At 42.1% G+C, this 22,437-nt stretch overlaps 1 protein-coding gene across 2 annotated transcripts; it reads right to left on the bottom strand.

Moving 5' to 3' along the window:
* Window positions 1–1,268: 1,268 nt before the first annotated feature.
* Window positions 1,269–19,202, bottom strand: GAPDHS (glyceraldehyde-3-phosphate dehydrogenase, spermatogenic). Of its 2 annotated transcripts, XM_042440451.1 has the most exons (12): window positions 19,072–19,115; window positions 12,562–12,661; window positions 10,160–10,351; window positions 8,682–8,778; window positions 6,699–6,805; window positions 5,774–5,864; window positions 5,414–5,532; window positions 4,688–4,769; window positions 3,723–3,874; window positions 3,128–3,290; window positions 2,630–2,727; window positions 1,269–2,292 (listed from the first exon to the last, which is right to left on the bottom strand). In XM_042440451.1, the coding sequence occupies exons 2-12, from the start codon at window positions 12,618–12,620 to the stop codon at window positions 2,217–2,219; spliced, it is 1,236 nt and encodes a 411-aa protein (XP_042296385.1). In that variant the 5' UTR covers window positions 12,621–12,661; window positions 19,072–19,115; the 3' UTR covers window positions 1,269–2,216. The 2 variants fall into 2 exon arrangements, with proteins under 2 accessions (XP_042296385.1, XP_042296386.1); XM_042440452.1 differs by lacking the exon at window positions 12,562–12,661 and having other exon boundaries at window positions 19,072–19,202.
* Between the last annotated feature and the right edge of the window lie 3,235 nt (window positions 19,203–22,437).

Raw genomic sequence — 22,437 nt, 5'->3', positions numbered from 1 at the left:
GAGACTAGGACACAGAGCAGTGGATTCAAGCTACAGAAAAGAAGCTTCCATCTCAACATTAGGAAGAACATATGCTGTTCAACAATGGAACATGCTGCCTTTGAGTGTTTTGAAGTCTCCATCTTTGGAGTTTTTTAAACAGGAGATGGATGGCCATCTATCAGGAGTGCATTGATTGTGTGTTCCTGTATGGCAGGGGGTTGGATTGGATGGCCCTTGGGGTCTCTTCCAATTCTATGATTTTGTTATAACACATGAGAGCATGTTATGATGCTATGTCAATCCAGGGAGGTAGATGGGATACCAGGCCACACAAATGCTTTTCTCCTTTAATGCTGACCCACCCTGGATTCTTTGAAGTCTTGGTGTTAAGACAACACCCTTCTTTGTGAAAAAAAAGATCCAGTTATGTGTGTGCTAATGTTTGTTTGCAGTTCAGGAAATCTGGCCAATGGAGATAACAAACAACTGGAGCATAGCACTGCCACCCCTGCTAGAAACAGCAGACAACTAGCATTTTTAATGTCATTTATTGAAAGCAAAGCAGTTTGGATTTCTTTCAACTCCTGTTAAAATGCGTATCTTGAAAAAGTTATGTTTTGGATTATAACTCCTAGAATCTCTAAGCATCATGCCCTATGGTGACACTGGCTGGGGTGGGTGGGTACTAACTGTATCCCCAAAATTAAGTTTTCCATGCTCCATTGCAATATAGCAGGGGTGGGAATCATGCAGCTTTCCAAACTTATTGGATTGCCATTCCCAGCATTCTTCACCATTGGCAGTAGTAGCTAGGATTGTTGGGAGCTGCAATCCAAAATCATAAGGAGGGCCACCTATTTTCCTCCCTTGGCATATAGCCATAAAGCAGAATCTGATCTTGGCACAGAGATTTCTGGATTAGGTTAACAAATTTAAGAGTAGGCTATAAAAACGATCCCAAGAATACACCTCACTTAGTCGATCATCAAACCATCACTTAACTGGTGGCTTGGTGGTCAATTTGCCTTACACACTTAATACTACAGGCTGTAAGAGACAACAGCTCTGAATAATGATTTTCCAAGCCTTGGGTTTCTTTCAGAGGGTAATGTCAAAAATAAAACCATGGGGTTAAGGATACTCAGTATTGCTGGGCAATTTTATTTAATGATCGAATTAATCTTTTCAAAAGTAAACCAGAATGGGTTGGATGAGTTAACAATGAAATTTAAAAACAAAAATAAAATATACCTGTAAATAGAAAAGTGGTCTATTTTTCTTCCCCCCCCCCCCCCCCGAACTTCTGAATGAAGTTCACTAAGCCCTGCTCTTTCCTCTTTGGATATCCAGCCTTCAAGCATTTTACCTACTTGAAAAGTAGCACTCAGTTCTGCAGAAGCTGCCCACCTCTGTGCCAAAAATGTGAACAGCATTGCCTCTGGCAAATGCTATAGCATTTTTCCCTACATTCACGAGAATTAAAGATATATATTCCTGTTTAGACAATATTAAAACAAATCTGTAGCTAAATGGCAGAGCATATATTTTCCAGGCACAGAAAGGCCAGCTCATGGCTAGAAAGACTCCTGTCTAACATCCTAAGAAGTCACCACCCATCAATATAATAATAATGATTTGCCTCAGGATAACCATCTTCTAATCTTTAGTTCCTCAGGAAGCTATGGCAGATGACTGGTTTTATTTAGAGCTGTAGGATTTTGACCTCGCTTTTCCTGTAACTTGGAGCATTGTGATTCAAAAGCTATTAAGGTAATACCTTTTAGCATCGCCCCAAAAAGATATCAATACAGACTTGTCATGGAAACAGACATATCTGGCATAGTTAAAATTTGAATTTCTGGACATTCAGTGAGTTAAGAGACTCAGTACATTTCTTGTTCACATAACTTCAGTGGTTTTATTTGAACACTTAGAAGATCTCCAGGACACTACAGGCACACAAATCAATGCGCAACCCCAGAGGATAAACTCTCTTTCTCCAGGGGAAATTTGGTGTAATTTGTCTTCACTACCATTTTTAAGCTCATACAAGCTGCTGTAGAAAGCAGGATTCACACTCACGTGTACACACACAAAGCTTTACAGTGACATATAAGGTGCAGTATTCAGGGTTCTGTGGTTGAAGCAAAGAACGGGCCAGGAGATCAAACCTATTGACTAAAGGGGTGAGGCCACTCTGTTAAATAGCCTGGAATGTGAGGTGTGGGCAGTGTTCAGTTGTTCTCCTTGGTGTACATATGCTTCAGGAGATCTGCTACACGGCAGCTGTAGCCATATTCATTATCATACCTGTGGAACAAAAAGAAAATGATAAGCAGTTCTCATATCACAAGTTTCCCATTCATACATGCAAAGTGTCCTGTAGTAGAAGGCACTTTGTAAGTTAGGAGAGAATCAAGGTTCAAATCTTAAATGATGGCAAATTCACTGATTAATGTACCTCTGCACTTCAGCCACATACTCTCTTGTCATTTTAATAAATCACTCAGCTATTTGATCAAAAATGATACTCAAGAAAGGCTATTGATACCAAAATCTCCTTTTGGGAAAGGATTCTTAGGCAGCATGCCAACAATGTTCCAAAGTTGAAGAAGTGAGGCAAGGGAAAGATTCTGTCCATTCTTACCAGGAGATGAGCTTCACAAAGTTATCATTCAGGGAAATCCCTGCTCCAGCATCAAAGATAGAGGAACGATTGTCACCAATGAAATCAGTAGAAACAACCTGAAAGAAAGGCAAGAGATTCTGTTACATATAATGGAAAATGAAGGGCTCTTTACAGTTGGTGTCAAGTCACCACTATAATTCCAGTGTCAAGAATCTGCCAGAATTCTGTATGTCACAAAAGGTAACCCACAATGCTGTGGGTTAAGGTGTTCAGTGTTTTAAAGAGAGCCTGTAGACATCTGGTGCCAAACAAAACAGACCTTTGCTAAGAACACATTTCAACTTAAGATCATTACTGATGTTCCTCAGAAATGACAAATCAAAGGTTGCATCTTTCTTTTCCTTTTGATAAAACTGCAACAAGTCAGTTGAGCTCTACCTATAGATAGTTGGGTGATGTGTTTTAGGTGTTTCCCACTTGAGCCATTGTGTCCACCTGAGAATATTATCCATTTACCTCGTCTTCTGTATATCCCAGGATTCCTGCCATTGGCCCTTTAGACGCCTTCTTGACAGCTTCTTTGATCTGAGCATAAGTAGCTGGCCTGGAGAGGCGGCATGTCAGGTCGACAACTGACACATCACACACTGGCACACGGAATGCCATGCCAGTGAGCTTCCTGTTGAAATAAAAATTAGTCGTTAAGAAAAATGGACCTGGATATTAAACTCTTTCCTTAGCGCACCAGAACAGTATGCAATGCATTTCTTAGGACAACTTTGATGTCATGCCAGAAGTGCCAGAAGTTAACTGTCCTACTAAGGCCTACTAAATGCATTTTATGCCAGGCAATGAAACAAGATAGAATGGTTTCATCAGCTCTCAAAGCAGAAAAGATAGAGGAGGAAGTGCTCTGGGCATTTAATGCAAAGATCTCAGGTATTACTAGGAGTGGAATGCTTAGCAATAAACATGCTTCCCACTCTTCCTCATGGCAACATGAAAACACGAAAAAGGGCATTTCCTAAATATAAAGCGCAACTAGGATGACTTCAAAGACAAAGGCAGAAAGTCTCTTTATTGATAACCAAAGCTAAGCTATGTTGCATACCCATTAAGCTCAGGGATGACCTTGCCCACAGCTTTGGCAGCACCAGTAGAAGCTGGAATGATGTTCTGGTGGGCCCCTCTTCCATCACGCCAAGCCTTGGAAGATGGACCATCTACAGTCTTCTGAGTGGCAGTATAAGCATGAACAGTGGTCTGCAACACAAAAAGCCAGTTTGTACAGAAATAGGCATAGAAGACATTTTGTAGAAGAGTTCTTCTGATCTAAAAAAGCCACATTTCAGGTTTCTCTGGAAATTTGGAAAACCTCATTGCAAGCAAAGATGGATTTTACACACAAGAGTTAACAGATTTAATTTAACCTCACTCATGTCTTTTTTTTTTTTTTAGTTTTTCAACATATATAAAACATGAATTTCACTTGCATACATCATACCCTCTTCCCACCCATCCCCCCCCCCCCCCGATTTTGGTGCTTTCAACAATATTCATATTCACTTTGACTTCCTGTAACATAAAAACAGTATTTAATATTCACTGCCACTTGCATCAGTTGATTATCTTTTTATACTCATTCCCCATAAACTCTTTTGGAAGGGATTAATTTCTAAAGTGCCTGTTTTGACTCTTTTGGTAATCAATACACAAAATGTAAAAGCAGTTCCCAAAGGTTTTCCAAACCTGGATTCCTCTACTCCAGGCTCTCATTATCTCCAGAAACAACTAATATGTAGTAGCATGTAGTTAAGATTTAATTTTTATTCAGAAGGTTGGCATTTAAGGACTGAAGGACAGCTGCAACAATGTTGTTCTGAAGTGTTCAACTATTACTTGTTTCTACAGTGGGTTACTGAAAAGTGAGGATATGCCCCATTGCTCAAGATGTTCTCCTTTTTCCTATTTAAAGGCAAACTCAGGAGTGACAGTACTCAAGGCTTTGTTAGGAGACGAAAGTCTTGCTCTTGGATGCAAATTCTGCTCCCACAGGAAATCCCAGGTTGCTCTTACCATAAGGCCCTCCACAATGCCAAAGTTGTCATGGATGACTTTGGCTAAAGGTGCCAGGCAGTTGGTGGTGCAGGAAGCATTGCTGAAAAACAGTACGCATTATAATTTCTTACTGGATATTCTTTTATAAAGTGGTATATGCAATACAGCCCACTCATAACCTACCCAGCTAGCCAACATGCTCACTGAAACCTTGCCTCTATGGTTAGATGTACACACAAAAACATAAATGAAAGTTGCACTGCACAGATCTATGTCTACCACTGAAACTCAAGTTCCTAAACTTCAAATATTAATAAAACTCCCATGGACCATCCCATCCTGTCAGTGTTCTGTTCCATGAAAAATTTGGCTTTTGTTCTGAAATAAATTGCATACTTTGGGCTTCAGCTGTTAAGTGTCTGATTTGAAGTCTCCTAGCATTCAGTGTATTTCTAAGTAATCTAGACTTCCCCAAAAAATTCACCTTAGAGTTGCCATAAATCAGAAACAACTTGAAGGCAAACACAAGAATAGCTTGTGGGGAAGAAAGAGAGAAAGTAAGACTTTGCTCCTTGCGGCATCACTTTCCCCATTATCTGTCATCTGCTAGGTCCCAAATAAGTGGAGATGCCCTGTATACACCTGTGTGTATGGCTTATTTTCAAGTGAGCAGGGTCCCTAGGGATCTGATCCTAAAGTGATATTATAATAAAGCACATTTTCATCCCAGCCATTGATTCTTACCTCACAATATTCATGCTGGATGGATCGTATTTATCATGATTGACTCCCATAACAAACATAGGAGCATCAGGAGATGGTGCGCTCACCACTACTCGCCTGGCTCCACCCTGCAGATGAGCCTATAAAAGGAAGGTAGGTTTTAAGGCACTGTGCCCAAAAAAGGCACTAAAAGTAAGATGGATATACTGCATGGTCCAAGATCTCATAACTGACTGCAACCTCTAACACAACAGGCATCTAAGCCAATTCATTTAAAAACCAAATATCTATAGGGAAGCCCAGTATACTATAATGAGTTGTCTGAAACGCCACTTCTCTTTTTTTGAGAAAACTACATAGACGAAACTCCCAAATACTTACTGAAGCTTTTTCAACGCTGAGGAAGACTCCAGTAGATTCCACTACATACAAAGCTCCTGCATCTCCCCAAGGGATCTCAGTCGGCTTCATGCTGTGAAAAACAAGGTATTAGGACTTTCGTCAGGAGCTGTCCAACTGACTTCGGTTGAAGCAAATTTACTGTGTGGCAGTTCAAACAATTAACACAGAAACAATTAGCAGTTGAGGTAGACAAGCTTCTATGAACATCTACTACAACCTAGCCAGTGAGCTGACATTCCTTATTCACATGGACACACACACACCAAGTCCAGATAAAGCAAGAACCTGCTCCACTCTGCTAAGAGAAGGAGGAAGACACTTGTCAGAACTAGCTTTCCTACACACACCTGTGTGTTCCTGCTCAACAGCAAGATATTGTACAGTAGCCAAGGCTTACATTAGTGAGGAGAGGGATGTAGCCAGAAAACAAGCTGGTGTTTTCATACACACAGTGAGAACAAAATGCTAACACCTCTGCTTAACAATCTCCAGTACATCAGCTAGTTGACTAATAACAAATCAGGCATAAGCCAGCTTCACAATTATCACTGAGTTACTTATATGACAACGAGGAGTCTATTCATTGCATTTTTTAAATTCTGCCCTTCCTCCAAAAGGAACAGGACAATTTGCCTTTTCTCCTGTGAAGTAAATAAAACTGAAAAACAGTGACTCAGTGAACATCAGTAAACTGCATGGCAAAGCAGGAATTTCAATGTTTCTCTGGTTTAGGTTGACAGCTCTACCTTTACAACTCACATATAAAATTTCAGTCCTCTCTTTTGTGACCCCTTTAGGCTTTGCAATACAGAACTAATCAGAAGTCTCAGAGGCTTTCTACAGATCTCCAACCAAGAACAGCCTCACACATCAGTACATTTCTACTCCTTTTGCCCCCACTTACCACTGGAACACAGAGATTTTTGAGCCATTCACTACTAGTTTGCCACCATCAGCCTTCACCTCTCCTTTGAAACGTCCATGAGTGGAATCATACTTGAACATGTACACCTAAGCAGAAAGAGAGGAGTCATAGGAAAACATGTTAGACAACACTATGAGTCTGATACCCATGCACTGGCATCAGATTTCCACAGGGCCTTGCACATATTGAGCCAGGGATGGGCAACTCTTTTATGTCTGGGAGTCATTTAAGATGGTCACTGTTAGACCACACCATTCCTCAAATACCAGAACTTCTCCAATTTTGCCCCCAATAAATTATTTATTTTATTTTTATTTTTATTGATTTGATCATTTGTATGTACAGCGTTGTGTACATTTACAGCGCTATAGAAATAAACAATAATAATAATAATGCTAGAAAATCTCTCTCACACACCTATGTTTTAGGGCCTCTCTGATCTATTTTAGGCCCGAGAGAGGCATTTTCTTCAAGCAGGAAGTGCTTCCAGTTTCAAAGGGAGAGCCCTCTCCTTGTCCTAGAGCAGCCTGGCAGTTTTTTAAAAATCCCAAAATACCCTGATGGAAAATTTGTGGGAGCTTTTGCATCCCAAAAGTGAGACAAGGGCTGAAGGGACTGCACTCACATCAGATCTAAATGCATTGCACAGTCCCTTTATAAATGTGATATCCATGTCCAAGAATAAGATGCACCAGAAAGTAGGATCAGTGTGCAAAGTGAAAGAGAGCCAGCTGATGCAGTTTGGTTTCTACACCACTATTGAAGACAATAAAGACTATACTATCTAGGAAAGGTTTCTATAACCTGCAGATCTACTGCTGTTGGCTACCTGTGTCCTTGGGTTTGATTTCACCAAGACTATTTACTGTGTATGGGAAGAAGGTAGATCACTGGGTGACTTGCAACAGAACCCCAAGGATTTCTGACTCTCACTTTTTTAGCTTAAGAAAAAAGAGAATCTGCAGCGCCTTCTATATTAAGGTACTGAAATGAAACATAAACCAAGAGGGGCAGACAGGGGTGAACTGGAGTGAATTCTTGAGTAACTGGACTCTTAGGTTCAGTCCTGGTACTGAAAATAAATTCCTCGATTGGCTTAGTTCAATCTTTTGTTCTTTAATTCTATGATCTCCTGCTCTGCCAAATCCACTATTCTGTACCTGTCTTTGATTGGTGGACCTTGGGATTCTAGTGAGGGTGAGTCAATTTCATAAGTCTGGCCTAATCAGTGCTCTTTTGAATGGGTTTCTAACTTTTGTTCATTTTCCAATGGTTCTTAAAGAGCTGATCTCTGTCTTGGTGCAGTTTTGCATGAGATAGTTTGGTTTGCATATAGAAATGCAAAACTGGTAGGAGACAGGCAGTCACAACCACAGAGATGTTTAGTACTGCACGCTCATAGTTAAAGCAGTAAGCACTTCATTGTCAGATGCACCACAGATCAGCTCAGGCTCTAGGATCACATTTGCTCAGTGACCTAGATTGCATAATTATAGGACTGGCTGCTCAGTTTAGTTCAGCTGTCTGCAAAAAGAGCCCCTGTTTTAGACTATCGGGAATACACTGCACCAGTGGTTCTCAAACGTTTTACCCTTGTAACACCCTTTACATCTAGATGCGGATGTTGAACCCCATCCCTTCTTGACATAGTATAGGAATAAAAATATTTTGTGAAGAGTGTGAATTTTTATTCATCCATTCATGTATATTCGTATTTTAACGTTGTATAAGGAAATAGCTTTCCTACTCTTCCACCAGGCAGAGACTACAAACACCCTCCTTGCCTTTCTCTTCCCTTCCAAGGCAGAAAAGCTTTGAGAAGAGGAAGGAGGATCAGAGCTTCCAAGTCTCATTCCACTCCCATGAGCAACTCCCACAGCTCCTGGGAGGGAGGCAGTTCTGCCCCACCATTTGAGAGCCACTGTACTACAGGCTAAGCATTGCTAGAATTCTGAACATTACCATGTAGTTGAGGTCAATGAAAGGATCATTGATAGCCACAACTTTGATTCCCTTCTCGACGCAGGCTCGAAGGACCAAGCGTCCAATACGTCCAAATCTGCAAGAACAAATAAATCAGTCCTTTAGAATAGCAAATGTCACCATCAAACCCTTTCTACTTAACTATGGCAAACAGAAGATGCTAATGTAGTGTTTCTTAGCCTCCCTCAGCATTAAAAGACTTATTTCCCACTGAAACCAATAGCTCTCCTCAAATCATACAGCAAAGACAACTGCTAGAAGCCTGCAAACACCAGTCTCTGTTGAAGTTTAGAACAATCAACCATCATCCAAAAGCAAGAAACATCAGTCTCTTTGTTTTTACACTATTAGTCTCCTAGTTAACCAGTATGGAAAATAACAGGAACAGAAGTACAATCGCAGAGCTAATCCAAAAGCTACATGAACTATTTCAAGGCAATAGTGTTCAAGGCACAGTTTTAACAGGCATGTTCAAAGCAGAGGTTTTGAAACTATATTCTATGAAACTGTGGGGTTCATAAGAACAAGTTATCCCAATGAGTTAATTAAGAAAAATATTACTTTTTTGTTATGGCAGAAGAGTGCCACTTTTTGCATTGCTGATATTTAGTACACAGAAGATAACTCTCTATCATTTGGTAGCACAGGATGATAGAAGCTTTACAGTTCCCAAGATGTTCAAAAGTAGCTAAAAAAATTCTCCTCCAAGCCGCTAATTAGAATTTCTGATCTGCAGCCATTCAAATATAGCTTGTGTTTGTATATCCAGGTTATCCTAGCATCTTGTTCATTCAAGAGCCTATGGTTGCCTACTTAATACAAGTACAACCAGACGCTTGCAACATGAATCAGATGAGCACTTGTGCTAAGTTGGCAAGCTGTAAATGGAGTAAGATGAGGCATTCTTGGTAAACACTGGCTACTAAACCTTCAACTGTCAAGGAGTTATTTTTTGGTTTGAAGAGCCTCAGCCAACCCCATGACTACAAAGGAATCCATGCAGAGATGCAGGGATGTGCAACTCTAGAATCTGTTGTTGGGCTGCAACTCCCCTTGGCCTTAGTGAGGATAGCTAATGGACAAATACAGTTGCTGTCCAGCAACTCGATAGAAAGCAGTAGCCCATACATCAATGGGGGATCCTGAAGTTTGTTATAAGATAGTGCAGACCTGCAACTTGTGGGGACTATTTCTTGATATTGTTGTTGTTGTTTGCCACCTTATGAGGTCTACCGGGTAAAACCAGGTGCAAAATAGTGGCTTAGAGGAACAGCCAATTCCTTCTCATAAAACTCTGGTGCAAAGAAACGGTAAGGAAGCAGATCATTTTATTTTGCTCAGTGAGGTGACATCTTCAGTGAAAATCCAGAAGACTTTGTTCAGATGACCATGACTAAGAATCATGTCATTAAAGAAATGCAAATCCAGACTAATCAGCAGAGAGAGAAAAATCTTACCCATTGATTCCAACAGCGAATTCAGCCATACGTTTTGGTGGTGGTGGAGGAGGAGGTGGAGGTGGAGGTGGTGGAGGAGCTTCTGGTTCTGGTACTGGGGTAGGTGGTTGTGGCTCTGGCTCTGGCTCTGGTTCTGGGGGTGGCAAAGGCTCAGGAGAGATTTTTGGAGGAGACCCTTCACTGATCTCAAGCCTGCAAGAAGTCATAAAATAAGCACACTGGCACAGGCAGATACAGTCACAGAGTATATCTATTCAACATATTTAAGCCAGTTTAACTCATCCCTTCTCCTTGGAAAATCAGACAACTCAAATCCTAGAAGCGGCTTGGCATCTCTTAATTCTCAACACCTTCCATTTATTGTTCTCAAAAGGTCTTTTTTGTTTGGTGGAGAAAGTATAATTAAAATGATAAAAATGTCACGCAATGGGATCCTGTCACTGTTCATTCTTTTCTCAGGAATTCCCAGTTTTTGTTTTTCCAGTAAGCCTAAATACCTTAAAAGGTACCAGATCCTGCCTGATCTTGGAAGCTAAGCAGGGTCAGCCCTGATTAGTACTTGGATGGGAGACCACTAATGAATACCAGGTGTTATGGGCTAGACAAGTGAAAGACTCAGCAGTCACATCACTATATCTGTGTCTCATGATAGCTGGAAAAAGCTGGCCTCACTCTGTGAGTAAAAAAACCAGCCTCTCCCTTTTTATGTTACGTTTGTTCACAGCCAAACTTTTCAGATCCAAACAGTTTACATCTCACAAGTTTAAGTTCCTTGCATGTAAGAACTATAGTGAAAATTTTCTTACTGCAGCAATGTAATTTCCCTTAGCCATTATTTCTAGTGAGGAACTAGAGTTGCAACTGCCATGTTCACATCAATGCGCTGTGTCTTCTTACTGTATGTAGTTTTCAATGTTGTTGTTGTGATGTGCCTCCAAGTTATTTTTTTACTTAAGACAACCCTATCATAGGGTTTTCTTAGCAAGTTTCTTCAGAGGTGGTTTGCCACTGCCATCCTCTAAGGCTGAGAGAGTGTGAATTGCTCAAAGTCATCCAGAGGGTTTTTATGTTGGAGTGAAGAACCAAACCCTGATCTCCAGAGTCATAGACCAACACTCAAACCGCTACACCACACTGGTTTGGCTTTCAGATTTAAGAGGCTGTCCAGACCATTCATAATTGTAAAAGGTAACTTTCAATAGGTGATTCACCCTGCTTTTCTGTAAAATGCAACTGAATTTCACATATATAAGAAGCTAGAGTGCATATAAATGTTGTAATCATAGCAGCTACAGTATTTAAAAGCCTACCGATTTTAGTGGGCTTTCCTTCCTTTACATTTTGTTTGGGGAAAATCCTAAGGTGTATTTGAAGTAAAAGTGTAAAATAAATGACAGATCTGAATGTTCAGCCAGGTTCTGGCCATTTTTCCTTCTGAATGTCATACAACTGTTGAACCACCCAATATCTAGCTCAGTCACACATTAATAATTGTTACCTGTTTTCTTTTTAAGGCAAAAGCCAGGATTAAACCAGGGATAAGAATCACGTGTTCCTCCAAATGCTGCTGGACCAACCAGTGAGAAATGCTGTGACTGCTGTCAAACATCATCTCAATGGCCACAAGATTCCCATCCCAGATTACAGAAAACCTATTGCATGATTAACTATCCCTTATCCTGGGAAATGTAAATAGGACAGGATACTGTGACATTTACATGGATAGCTTGGATTTCCCCTGTAGAAATACCGTTCCTAAGAGGAATGATTATTAAACTTGTTTAAATTTGATGTAGATCTAGAAATCAGAGCAACTTAGCCAGGCTATGGTCCCTATTCTTCAAAAGCTCCAGTTTAACTTAGGCCCTGTACAGACTGCCAAAATAAAGCTGCTTCAGGTCACTTTGGAGGTATGCTGTTTAAATGATGCATGCGTCCTAAGAGTCCAGAAGCCACATCAAAGCCACAATCCAGTCCTAAACACTGGAGCGCAGCTTTGGTGCAACTTCCAGACTCTTAGGATGCATGCAACATTTAAACAGCATACCTTCAAAGTGACCTGAAGCAGCTTTATTTTGGCAGTCTGTATAGGGCCTTAGTGTCAAAATGAAGCCGATGCCACCACAAATCAAGCCTCTAGAGAGCTAGCATCTCACAAGCAGAGCAATGTAAGCCCCATTTCCTGCCCCAAAGTGCATTCTCAGTTTTCTGCAGGGAACCTGTCTGAAAATACACATGAAATAGTAATGATTTCTGGGTCACTACATTATGAATATACAGGCCTAATATGTTTTTATAGTACATAAATCAAAAGATCTTACCACCACTTGCATTCGTATTGACTCAGATAGAAGATAGATATACTTAAATTCCATCAGAAGCCTTCTGAGGTCTTTGCTTACCTGAAAACCTTGACACTAACTGATGTGCTCTCCACTGGAGAGCTACTGCGGGGGTTCATTTTGCTGGCTGACCTATCTACCGTTTCTCTACCTAGAAATACTGAAATAGGATTTCAAGAGACTTGTTAACTTTTATGCAAGACATTTGTTAACTTCTATTCAACTAAGTTTATTGAAACCATTCTCATTGGCCTTTTTTTTCTGTTTTTTTGATAACCTTTCAAAGCTGCTCCTCACATTTCCCAGATTTAAAACAGGTTCTAAATCTTAGATATGCAAAGCTTTTCTAAGTGTTTTTACTGTGCTGAACATCCGAGAGAGCAAATTTCTTTCACGACTATAAAGATCAGGTTCTAGTAACACCAGTAAATAATCTTTTGGAATGGGATTGGAATTCCAAATGAACTGGCAGATCTCACCAAGAACCTTCAATTGGACTATAATACTATTGTGGGCAAATACAGGCAGTTTTATCAAAAGCATCTTTATAGGGATCAGAAATATCAGCAGTGCAATATCTTCTTGCACATCTGAAAATCCTGAAATACTTGTTTATTATTTTACATGCATGCAGTAGTGACATCGGATACCATTAGCTGCCATACTCCCGTATCTTCAATTGTATGCTAGGTCTACTTTGTGCTTCAATAAGCTACACACATGTGCCTGAAATTGTGGTACTGTATTTTTACATGGTGAGATGTGGCAGAGTGCACGACAAATCAATACATAGCAGTCCTGCTCAGACTCAAAAGCAGGTCACACATAAAGAAGGCAGAGCTTCACCTTTTCAATATAGTTAGTTATATAAGGATGACCTTCCTCCTTTTGTGTTCCTAAACTCGTATCTGCTTTACCAGAACTCCGTGACTATACTTTACATACAGTATTGCTGGTCCCGATCTGTATTGAATTTATGCTACAGGATTTAATAATGAAAAACAAGTGAACTCTCACAGACAGGTATTTTGCAACAGGATGGGTGAAATGAGATCTTCCAGATGTTGTTATAACCCTATGACTTCTAGCAGTCTTCACCACTGGTAGGGCTGCTGGGAATTATAGTTCAACAATACCCAGCACATTATTTACCTGTTCTACAAGCTTAAATATACCGTAGGTTATTGTACAATACCTTATGAAGATTCTTTTACAAGATTTGCTATGGGAGCTGAAGAGCTTCAAAATTTGCTACTCAAGATTCTAGTTTGCCACCAGACATCTTCTACACCAATAGCCCAAGATGTGGTTTAATGTCCTACTTAGGCTACTAATTCCTAATTCATTCCACCCTATACTTCTGATATGAGAAGTTCAATTCCTAAACATATTGTTCTATGTACAGACAGTAGGAAATAATGAAAAATATATGAAGAAATTGGGGACAGACAACTATGAAATAACCTAGATCTGTTTTCATATCTTCCTCTGAAATAAGGTACAGTAGTTTGGTTTTTAAAAAATGCATCAGATATCTGCCCTCCATTATAATCATATCTCACTACTTTGAGCACTACCTAGAGCAAGATCACCTTGTTACAGACTGCCTATAATTTGGTTATTGGATGAGCTGTACAATTTAAAGGATAGTATGCAAATTCTCTAGGCTTCATATTTCTCTGTTACAGCATTCCTATTAACAACTTGGCTTCCTCCCCAAAGCTACAATAAGTTAATGAGGCTCCTAGCTCTAGTAAGGCTGCAAAGAATCAGTGTCCCAAAACAGCCGTGGTCATTTTATTCCAAGCAAAGAGATACTAAAATGAATCAAGTCAAGCTAACTAGTTTTTAAGCAAGAAGCACATCTCCCAGACTTAGTCAAGAGGTTCTTACTTGGTGCTAAAATACTTATTTTCCTCTCACACAGCATATCATACAAGGCCTGGGCTGCCACTATGGGATGAAGCAGAAGCCATTTTAGTTTGAGAACACAGTCTCCTCTAGCAACATTGCTTGTGCTTCACAAAACACCTACAAAATATGGTGATATATGTACATGTACGTATATATACACACACACATACATACATATGAAAAAATTGGATGTTTCTCCTGTTTTCCTTGTAGGTATAGCTCTTCAGGTTTATGAAATAGTCATCATTATAACAAATACATGCAGCTGCTTTAAAGTGTATGATAGCCACAGCAGATTGGTAAAACAAGTATAGGGGCCCGAACAGACAGGCCAAAATAAAGCTGCTTTGGGCCAGTTTGGAAGGCTGCTGTTTAAATGACACATGCGTCCTAAGAGGCTGGAAGTCGTGCCAAAGCCACGTTTCAGTCTTGCGCAGCTTCTGGCCTCTTAAGATGCATGTGTCATTTAAACAGCATACCTCCAAAGTGAGCCAAAGCAGCTTTATTTTGGCCTGTCTGTTCAGGCCCTTAATTGTAGCCTGGCTTAATACCGACTGTTATTTCATCATCATTCTGACTGTGCAAACATGGAATGGATCAAGGTAGAAACGCTTGTCTATTACGAACAAGAATGAGTCTCCATCTTACTGCAGGCATCCAGCTGCTGCAGTGACTCTTGGCGGCCAGGAGCAGAGCGCTATAACCACCAAGAGCGCATTAAGCAGACACCACAGCCCAATGTAGCCTCAGCACGTACTCCCAGCCTCTAAGCACTTTACAGCCATCGTATCCTAGCTGCAGTGGCTGTGACCTTCAGAGAGTCGGTGGCTTATTCTAGTCCTTTCAGTTAGTTGCATCTAAGCTCAAAGAAATCAATGTGTTTAGGTACAAGGAGTGCTAGCAACATATCTCCCAATCGTAAATTTCTCAGTAGTTGCCTACTATAACCATGGTAACAGTCAGCATCCAGATTTTCAGAAACAGAACAGGTTCCCTTCTGTCTAGTTGCACTAGGAAAAACAATACATTCCACTTCTGACTTCCCACGAAGCCAAACAATAAGTCTATTCAGTTTATGGTTTAGCTCATGTTGTGCGTTTCCCTCCCCCTTGTTGCTTGTGGGAGTCTGGAGCCAAGTACGGTGGGTCCTTGTTATCCGCTGGGGTTTGGTTCCAGGATAACAAAATCGGTGGATGCTCGAGTCCCGTTAAATACAACGGCAGAGCAAAATGGTGAGCCTTATATAAAATGGAAAATCAAGGTTTGCTATTTGGAATTTATACTCGTTTTCAAGCCGTGGTTCCTTGAATCCCTGGATAAAAAATCCATGGATAAGGAGGGCCGACTGGAACAGATGTCTGCTCATAGTAGTGGCAGAGGACATCATCCAATTTTAGTCCCATCTAGAACAGACTCTTTAAAATCAACGGTACTCAACCATTCCAACGGCTCTACTTTTCATTGGGACTAAAACTGGATATGACAGCATTCTATACATATAGATTTGGAGCTGCAGTTCCAAGAAAGGAGAATTTTTACACACACACACATACAATGTGAATTAAAGATAATGCAAGGGGGGTGTTTTATGTTGTCTGCTTTGCTAGATGGAGAGGATATCATTGTTATTACGGTGCAATATTGGTGTAAAGGCTCATTCTCACAAAAGACGCACAGTTACGCATACTGGTTCTGATGGGGAAATGGGGAGATTACCCCCCCCCCTTCATGACGGCATTCTTTGTGAGGAAGTGGCCCTCCTATTCTTGAAATCCCTGGGGAGGAACCTTGGCCATCTTTCAGCGGCTGCTCTTTGGAGCGTGCCTGGCTGCACGCACAACATCGCTGCGTCCTAATCTCACCGATGAGACAGTCACATGGATGTGACGGATCTATATAATTGTCAGTTGATCTGAAAGCAAGCAACTCGCTCGCGGACAACAGGGGCCTTGCTTCCCTGTACTCACAAAAATATCAAACCATTAAAATAAGTAGTCCAGCGAGGGTGAAGGCAAGGTATGGAAATACCAATAGCAGCTTCTCTTGGCTGAACCTGATACCGCAGGGCAAAGCCTGTTTATCTGAGCTCTGGTTTATTTCGATTTGTGTATTTTATTTGTGGGGAAATCTGTGTATTATCCTTCTCCTAGACTTCTCCCTCAAAACCTCTGAGATAAAAAGATTGATAAATGGAGGGGAGGTTAGCATTTTGGGCTTAGATCTGCTGTAGAATGGAGGGAATAGAAGTATCTGCTTTAAATTCCTGTAACTAATAGCAAAGAAGGATAACCCCTGTGTAAGAGAAGGACCGAAACAGAGCAAATGCTATAAAATGGAACTGTTTGGTGCTAGCTCTCCAGTTGTTTTCTTTTGACGCAGCTGCATTTCCAGAGAGTTCCATGATACCGAATGAGAGATCCCTCCGATCAATGAGCATCATCATCTGTCATTTTTGGGCCTTCTCTGCCATCAACAGCTCACCATTCCTCCTCACCAAAAGAGAAATAGTCAATACCCAGCTTTGTTCCAACTGTTAGCATCCTTTAAGATTTTCCTTCAGCGCCCTTGTTATTGTGGATATTGTCATCTCCCTAGATTCCCAAGCACCCACTAGATTCCAAACCAACCAAGCCAGGGATTGCACAGTCCTCACACAGCATCCCCTTCCCTCCCCTCCAAATCCTAACCAAGGCTCCATCCGCAGTGCAAAAACTGTCCAGTTTGACACCACTTTCACAGCCGTGGCTGAATGCTCTGGAACTGTGAGGACTGCAGTTTGTTGTGGCACCAGAGCCCTCTGACAGAGAAGGCTAAATATGTCATGAAACTACAAATCTGAACTACATTGAGCCATGGCAGTTGAAGCGGTGTCAAACTGGATTACTTCTGCAGTGCGGAGGGAGCCAAAAATCCATCACAGCATCCCCGACAGCCTACAAAGCTTCTTATAATATGACCTAGAATCTGTCCTTGTCTAGAGGCCCAAACCGCAGATGCCCATAGCCACTGATGCTGGCGAAACGTCAGGAATAAACTCTTCTAGAACATGGCCACAGAACCCAAAATATCCACAGAAACCTAATAATAATAATAATAATAATAATAATATTTCTTCAGTACGTTTTGCGGTGCCTCGTCCTCCTTGATGGTTATGAGCTCACCCTGGATGAGTGACTCATTCCTCCTGCTCTGTTCAATCCTGCAGCCTTTCGGGGGAAGAAAGAGCATCCCTATTCCTCCTGAAGTGGAACCATTGCCCACCAACCCTGTCCTGGGCCTGTCTTGTCCCCCCTCCTCATGTGCAGACAGACACATGGGTACAACTTACTAGGAGCCCCCCACCCACGCACCCTCCTCCATGGTATTATTATTGAGTCAGTTAGTAGAGGACCTCATCCCTTCCTCTGTCTAAAATAAGTGGGTGCCTCTACTGGCTCTAACTTTGTTATGTTTCCATAGATTCATTAATTTCATTGGAGTTTATTAAACTCCATTAATTCTCTTATTGCATTAGGCACATTCTATAGACTTGCTTGTCTATTCTCTACTCTCAGTGTAAATGCAACATTGGTTCTATTAAAACCGGCTTAATAAATTAAATAGGTGGGTGCCTCCTCAGGCGTCTCCTCTCCCCCGCCTTCCTTGGAGGCCTTTAAACAGCCATCTGTCAATGGGGGTGCTTTGACTGAGAGTTCCTGCATGGCAGAAAGAGGTTGCGTTGGATGGACCTTTTTGGGGTCTCTTCCGACTCTAGGCTTCTATGGTCCTATTTTATAGAATCACTGCCATTCCAAAAAGGACAGTGACAAGCTGGAGCAGAGGAAGGTGACCAAAATGGCGACAGGTCTGGAAACCATGGGATTTAGGGAGCTGGAGGTGTTTAGCCTGGAGAAGAGAAGGTTAAGAGGCGATATGTAGCCCTTTTCGCCTGTCCCTGATTATTTTAATGGCTAATGTATTTAACTAATGTTTTAGGGGAGGGAGGGCATGATTGGGATATTATGTATATTGCGCAATGTATGGATTCTTTTCATTGTAAGTTGCCTTGATTGTTAAATAAATAAATAAATAAAGCTTTTATTTTAATTTGTTTATTTTTCACGTGATGATAGCCCTGTTTAGGTATTTGGAGGGGTGCCATGTTGAGGATGGAGCAAGCTTGTTTTCTGCTGCTCCAGAGAATAGGACCCAGAGTCTCAATGGATGCAAGCTGCAGGGAAAGAGATCCCACTTGAATGTTAGGAAGAAGCTCTTGAAGGTTAAGGACTGTTGGGGCAGTGGAATGCTTGGAGAAGCCCCTTCTGTGGGGGTTTTTAAGCAGAGGCTGGATGATGGCCAAATGCCAGAGGTGCTTTGATGGAGAGTTCCTGCATGGCAGGCTTTGGAGAGTTCCTGCATGGCAGAATGGGGTTCAACTAGATGGGGGTCCCTTCCAGTCTATGGTTCTGTGCCCCATTTTGGTGCCAGCTCTCAAGACACCAACAAAGGCCCCCAAAACCTTCAGGCAGCCAAAGGGGGAACCACCAAAGCCCCCTCAAGGCCACAAATAGTGCAGACCCCTCCCCATCATCCTTATTAGACACAGCCCCCCCTTTCCTAAAGACATGCCCCCTTCTCTTCCCTGCCCGCCCTCCCTCCCTTCCTTCAGCGCCTCACCTCAGCTATGCATCCAAGAGCGAACCTGTCAGGCGTCGAACAACCAGAGCAACGGACGGGCGGCCCCTTTTATACCCGCTGCCTGGCAACGCCCTGCCCCGCCCACTCCTCTGTTCCCTCTCAGTGGCCACGCCCCCGTGACTCTTCAAAGCGCGTTCTCCCCTGGCCGCAAAGCGCGTGCGCAAACAGAACCGCCGCCAAGGTTATCCTTCTTCTGGGGAGGGGGGGGAGCGCGTGACCTGGAAAAAGAGTGGTACCCAGCGATCTCTCCAACAGCCACAGGGGGCGCGAGAGAGCTTATTCTCGCTCTGGCACATGCGCAGTTGAGCCGCTTATGGCTGCACCTGCCTCTGCTTGAGGAGGAGAAGAAAAAGTGGGGGAGCGCAATGCGCATGCGTGCCTGGGGTTTTCAATGCCACCTAAGAAATCCTATGCATTCAAGGGCATGAGAGGCACATGGGCATTGTAGTTTTCAGTGTCCTCTTTCCATGGTGCATCACTAGGTCATCTTCACACCTAAGAAATCCTATGCATCCAAGGGAAACAGAGGCACATGGGCATTGTAGTTTTCAGTGTCCCCTTTCCATGGTGCATCACTAGGACATCTTCACACCTAAGAAATCCTATGCATTCAAGGGCATGAGAGGCACATGGGCATTGTAGTTTTCAGTGTCCTCTTTCCATGTTGCATCACTAGGACATCTTCACGCCTAAGAAATCCTGTGCATGTAGTCAAATGTACTGTCTTACATGTGTGGCTGTGTAAACATGTTCACAAGGAGTATCCGCTTGGCTGCCGCCACACTGCAGAATTAATGCGTCTTAGTGCTGCTTTAATAGTCATGGCTCCATCCTATAGAGAGTCCTGGGATTTGTAGTTTCTTGTGGCACTTGAGCATTCTGACAGAGAAGGCTGAATAGACCTAGAGATTCCTAGAGAGAACGCTCTACTAGGCCTTTGTAGCTCCTCCAGTGCAACTCTATGGTCAGTGTCTGTCAGATGCTGACCACAGAGTTGCACTGGAGGACCTAGAGATTCCTAGAGAGGTGTCCTCTCAGGTAAAAACATGGTGTTTTTGTTATTTGCAGTGTTTCCACATTCGCGGGGGTCTTGTGTCCCTAACCCTAGCGAATATGGAAGGACAATTGTCTTTCCAATTTCTCTTGTCTGATAAACTCCAAAGAAATGCCATGATAAAAAGCAAAGGATGGACCCAGGATGTGAGGTCCAGCAAGAAACAGATGCATGTTGTAGGGATTTTCCTCGCTGTTTTGCTTCTGTATTGACTTTGTTTTCTTCCGTCTCTCAACCACAAAGGCAGGGATTGCTACAAACACGAGTCTGGTGACGTCAAGATGAGCCAGCACAATTGAGCCATTAATAATTGAGAAGACAGGAGCCAGCAGAGCAGGAGGGGAGGCTGCTGAAGCAGCTGCTCTTATACATGCCTTTGAGTTGGCCGGGTCCCTAAGGGAAACCGGTTTCCATGATGCACGCATCCAGTATGGGAGACCATGCCCTCCAATATTTCACAGATGAGAACTGGGACACATGTGGTCCGGCATAAGTGTGGTCAAGATGAGCAAAATCCTTAAGGTGATGAAAATAAAGGGCGAAAATGAAAAGATTGCATTTTGCATGGTTACCCTGGCACCAATGTGTTTCGCACCAAAAAATGGAAATGTGAAGATAGCCCAACAAAAGAAGAGTAGTTCACGAAACTATATGATGGGACGGAGATGGACAAATTAACACAAGCGATAAGGAATAGACCTAAAGACAAATTTACTGAAGAAGTAATTGAGTTTCTTGCAGTAAAATGGGGGCAAAGTAGCCGTAATGAGTTTGCAATAATTATAAAGGGAGGTTGGCTCCACAAGGATAAGGTTGAATCTAAGAAAGTCAGACATTAGCAATAATGAGACAGATACTGGTAGGAAGGAAGTCAGTATAAAAGGGAAGGTATGACTGGAAGATGAAGAATAGCAAAATGGTGTCCCCTATAATGTACTTGCATTTTGTGAAGGGAGCCCCTGATCTAAAGGAAGGACTGCAATTACTGACCCTGGACATGGTTGTGTTTGGAAGTCACCTACAACATGTAGTTTCAAAGGAGGATTAGAAAAATGGCAAAAGGATCAACCTCTAAATGGCTACTAGCTATGATGGATATCTTTTACCTTCACCTTCAAAGGGAGGATGGTTAGTATTTCAGTTGTAGGGGAATGAAAGCAAGGGACTGCTATTGTGATGATGTCTTGCCTATGTTCTTCCATTGGACACATAGTTGGCTACTGGGAGAATAGATTCATGAGCTAAATGGATTCTCAGTGTGATCCACAATGATTCTTGGTTTTTCTTGGTTTCTTATGCCTAACAAAGGCTTTAGATCTTAATCACCTTGATTCAAGGAGGGTCAAAGTAGCGTAACAGGGTCCTCTATGAGAATACCATCACTTTCTTCCCTCAGCAGATGAAAAGGAAAACAAAGGCAACAGCATCAGAATCCATGAGCAACAATAGCACTGGGACCCAAATGACAAGGCCACTCTTTCCTCCAAAAAGGGTATCGTCCCATTCAATCCCACCTTAGTTAATTTGTTTCAAGGGCGTAGCCTTCGGAAACGCCATGCAATGCCCTTCACCCACCTCTCTTGCCTTCACAGCCACACAAAGCAGCCAGGGATGAGGTGGGTTCAGATGGAGTTTCGAGATGTGCTTTGACTGCAGCATTTTGCTGCATATTGGTCAGGAGGCCTGGGGCAGTGGTTGAACCGAGACTAAAAATAACCCATCAGCAGCAGCTCCAGTGGGTTCTGCAAGAGAGGCAAAAGGCAATGGAGAAAGAAGGAATCACAAGATAAAGGAAGCTGGGGGAAAGAAATGGAAGCAGGGGGGAAATCCAACAGTGGGATATGCACAAGATTATTTGGGCAAACTGAGGCATGGGGATAGACTGAATGACAAAGAATAAAATACAACAAGCTAATTCACATCAGTGAAAGAGTGATTCTACACCAGAAGGGTCATAATGCACCCAAAACCACATGCCTAGTTTGGTACTGAAAAACCTATTTTGCAGATCACTCAAAATGTATATGTGCTTATCTTGACTGACATACCTAATTCATAGGGTTTTACTTTTAAAATTGGAATTGAAGCAGGGTGGTTGGTGGATTAGCCACAGCAAAGTGTGGTGAGTCCACCCTGGATTTGATCCTGACTCCTCCTGCAGATGCTCTGAATTGTGCAGGGAGGCCTGCTGGTGCTGAAGTAGGATCTGTCGACAGGAGAGCCCCCATTCAACTGAGAGCAGCTGAAGAAAGAAAGGCATTGAAATCCAAGCTGGATTTGCTGCCCAACAG

The sequence above is a fragment of the Sceloporus undulatus genome, chromosome 9 (genome assembly GCF_019175285.1).
Source record: "Sceloporus undulatus isolate JIND9_A2432 ecotype Alabama chromosome 9, SceUnd_v1.1, whole genome shotgun sequence".
NCBI lineage: Eukaryota > Metazoa > Chordata > Lepidosauria > Squamata > Phrynosomatidae > Sceloporus > Sceloporus undulatus.
The sequence above is the reverse complement of the archived record's forward strand: the minus strand, read 5'-3'. Positions and strand labels throughout refer to the sequence as shown.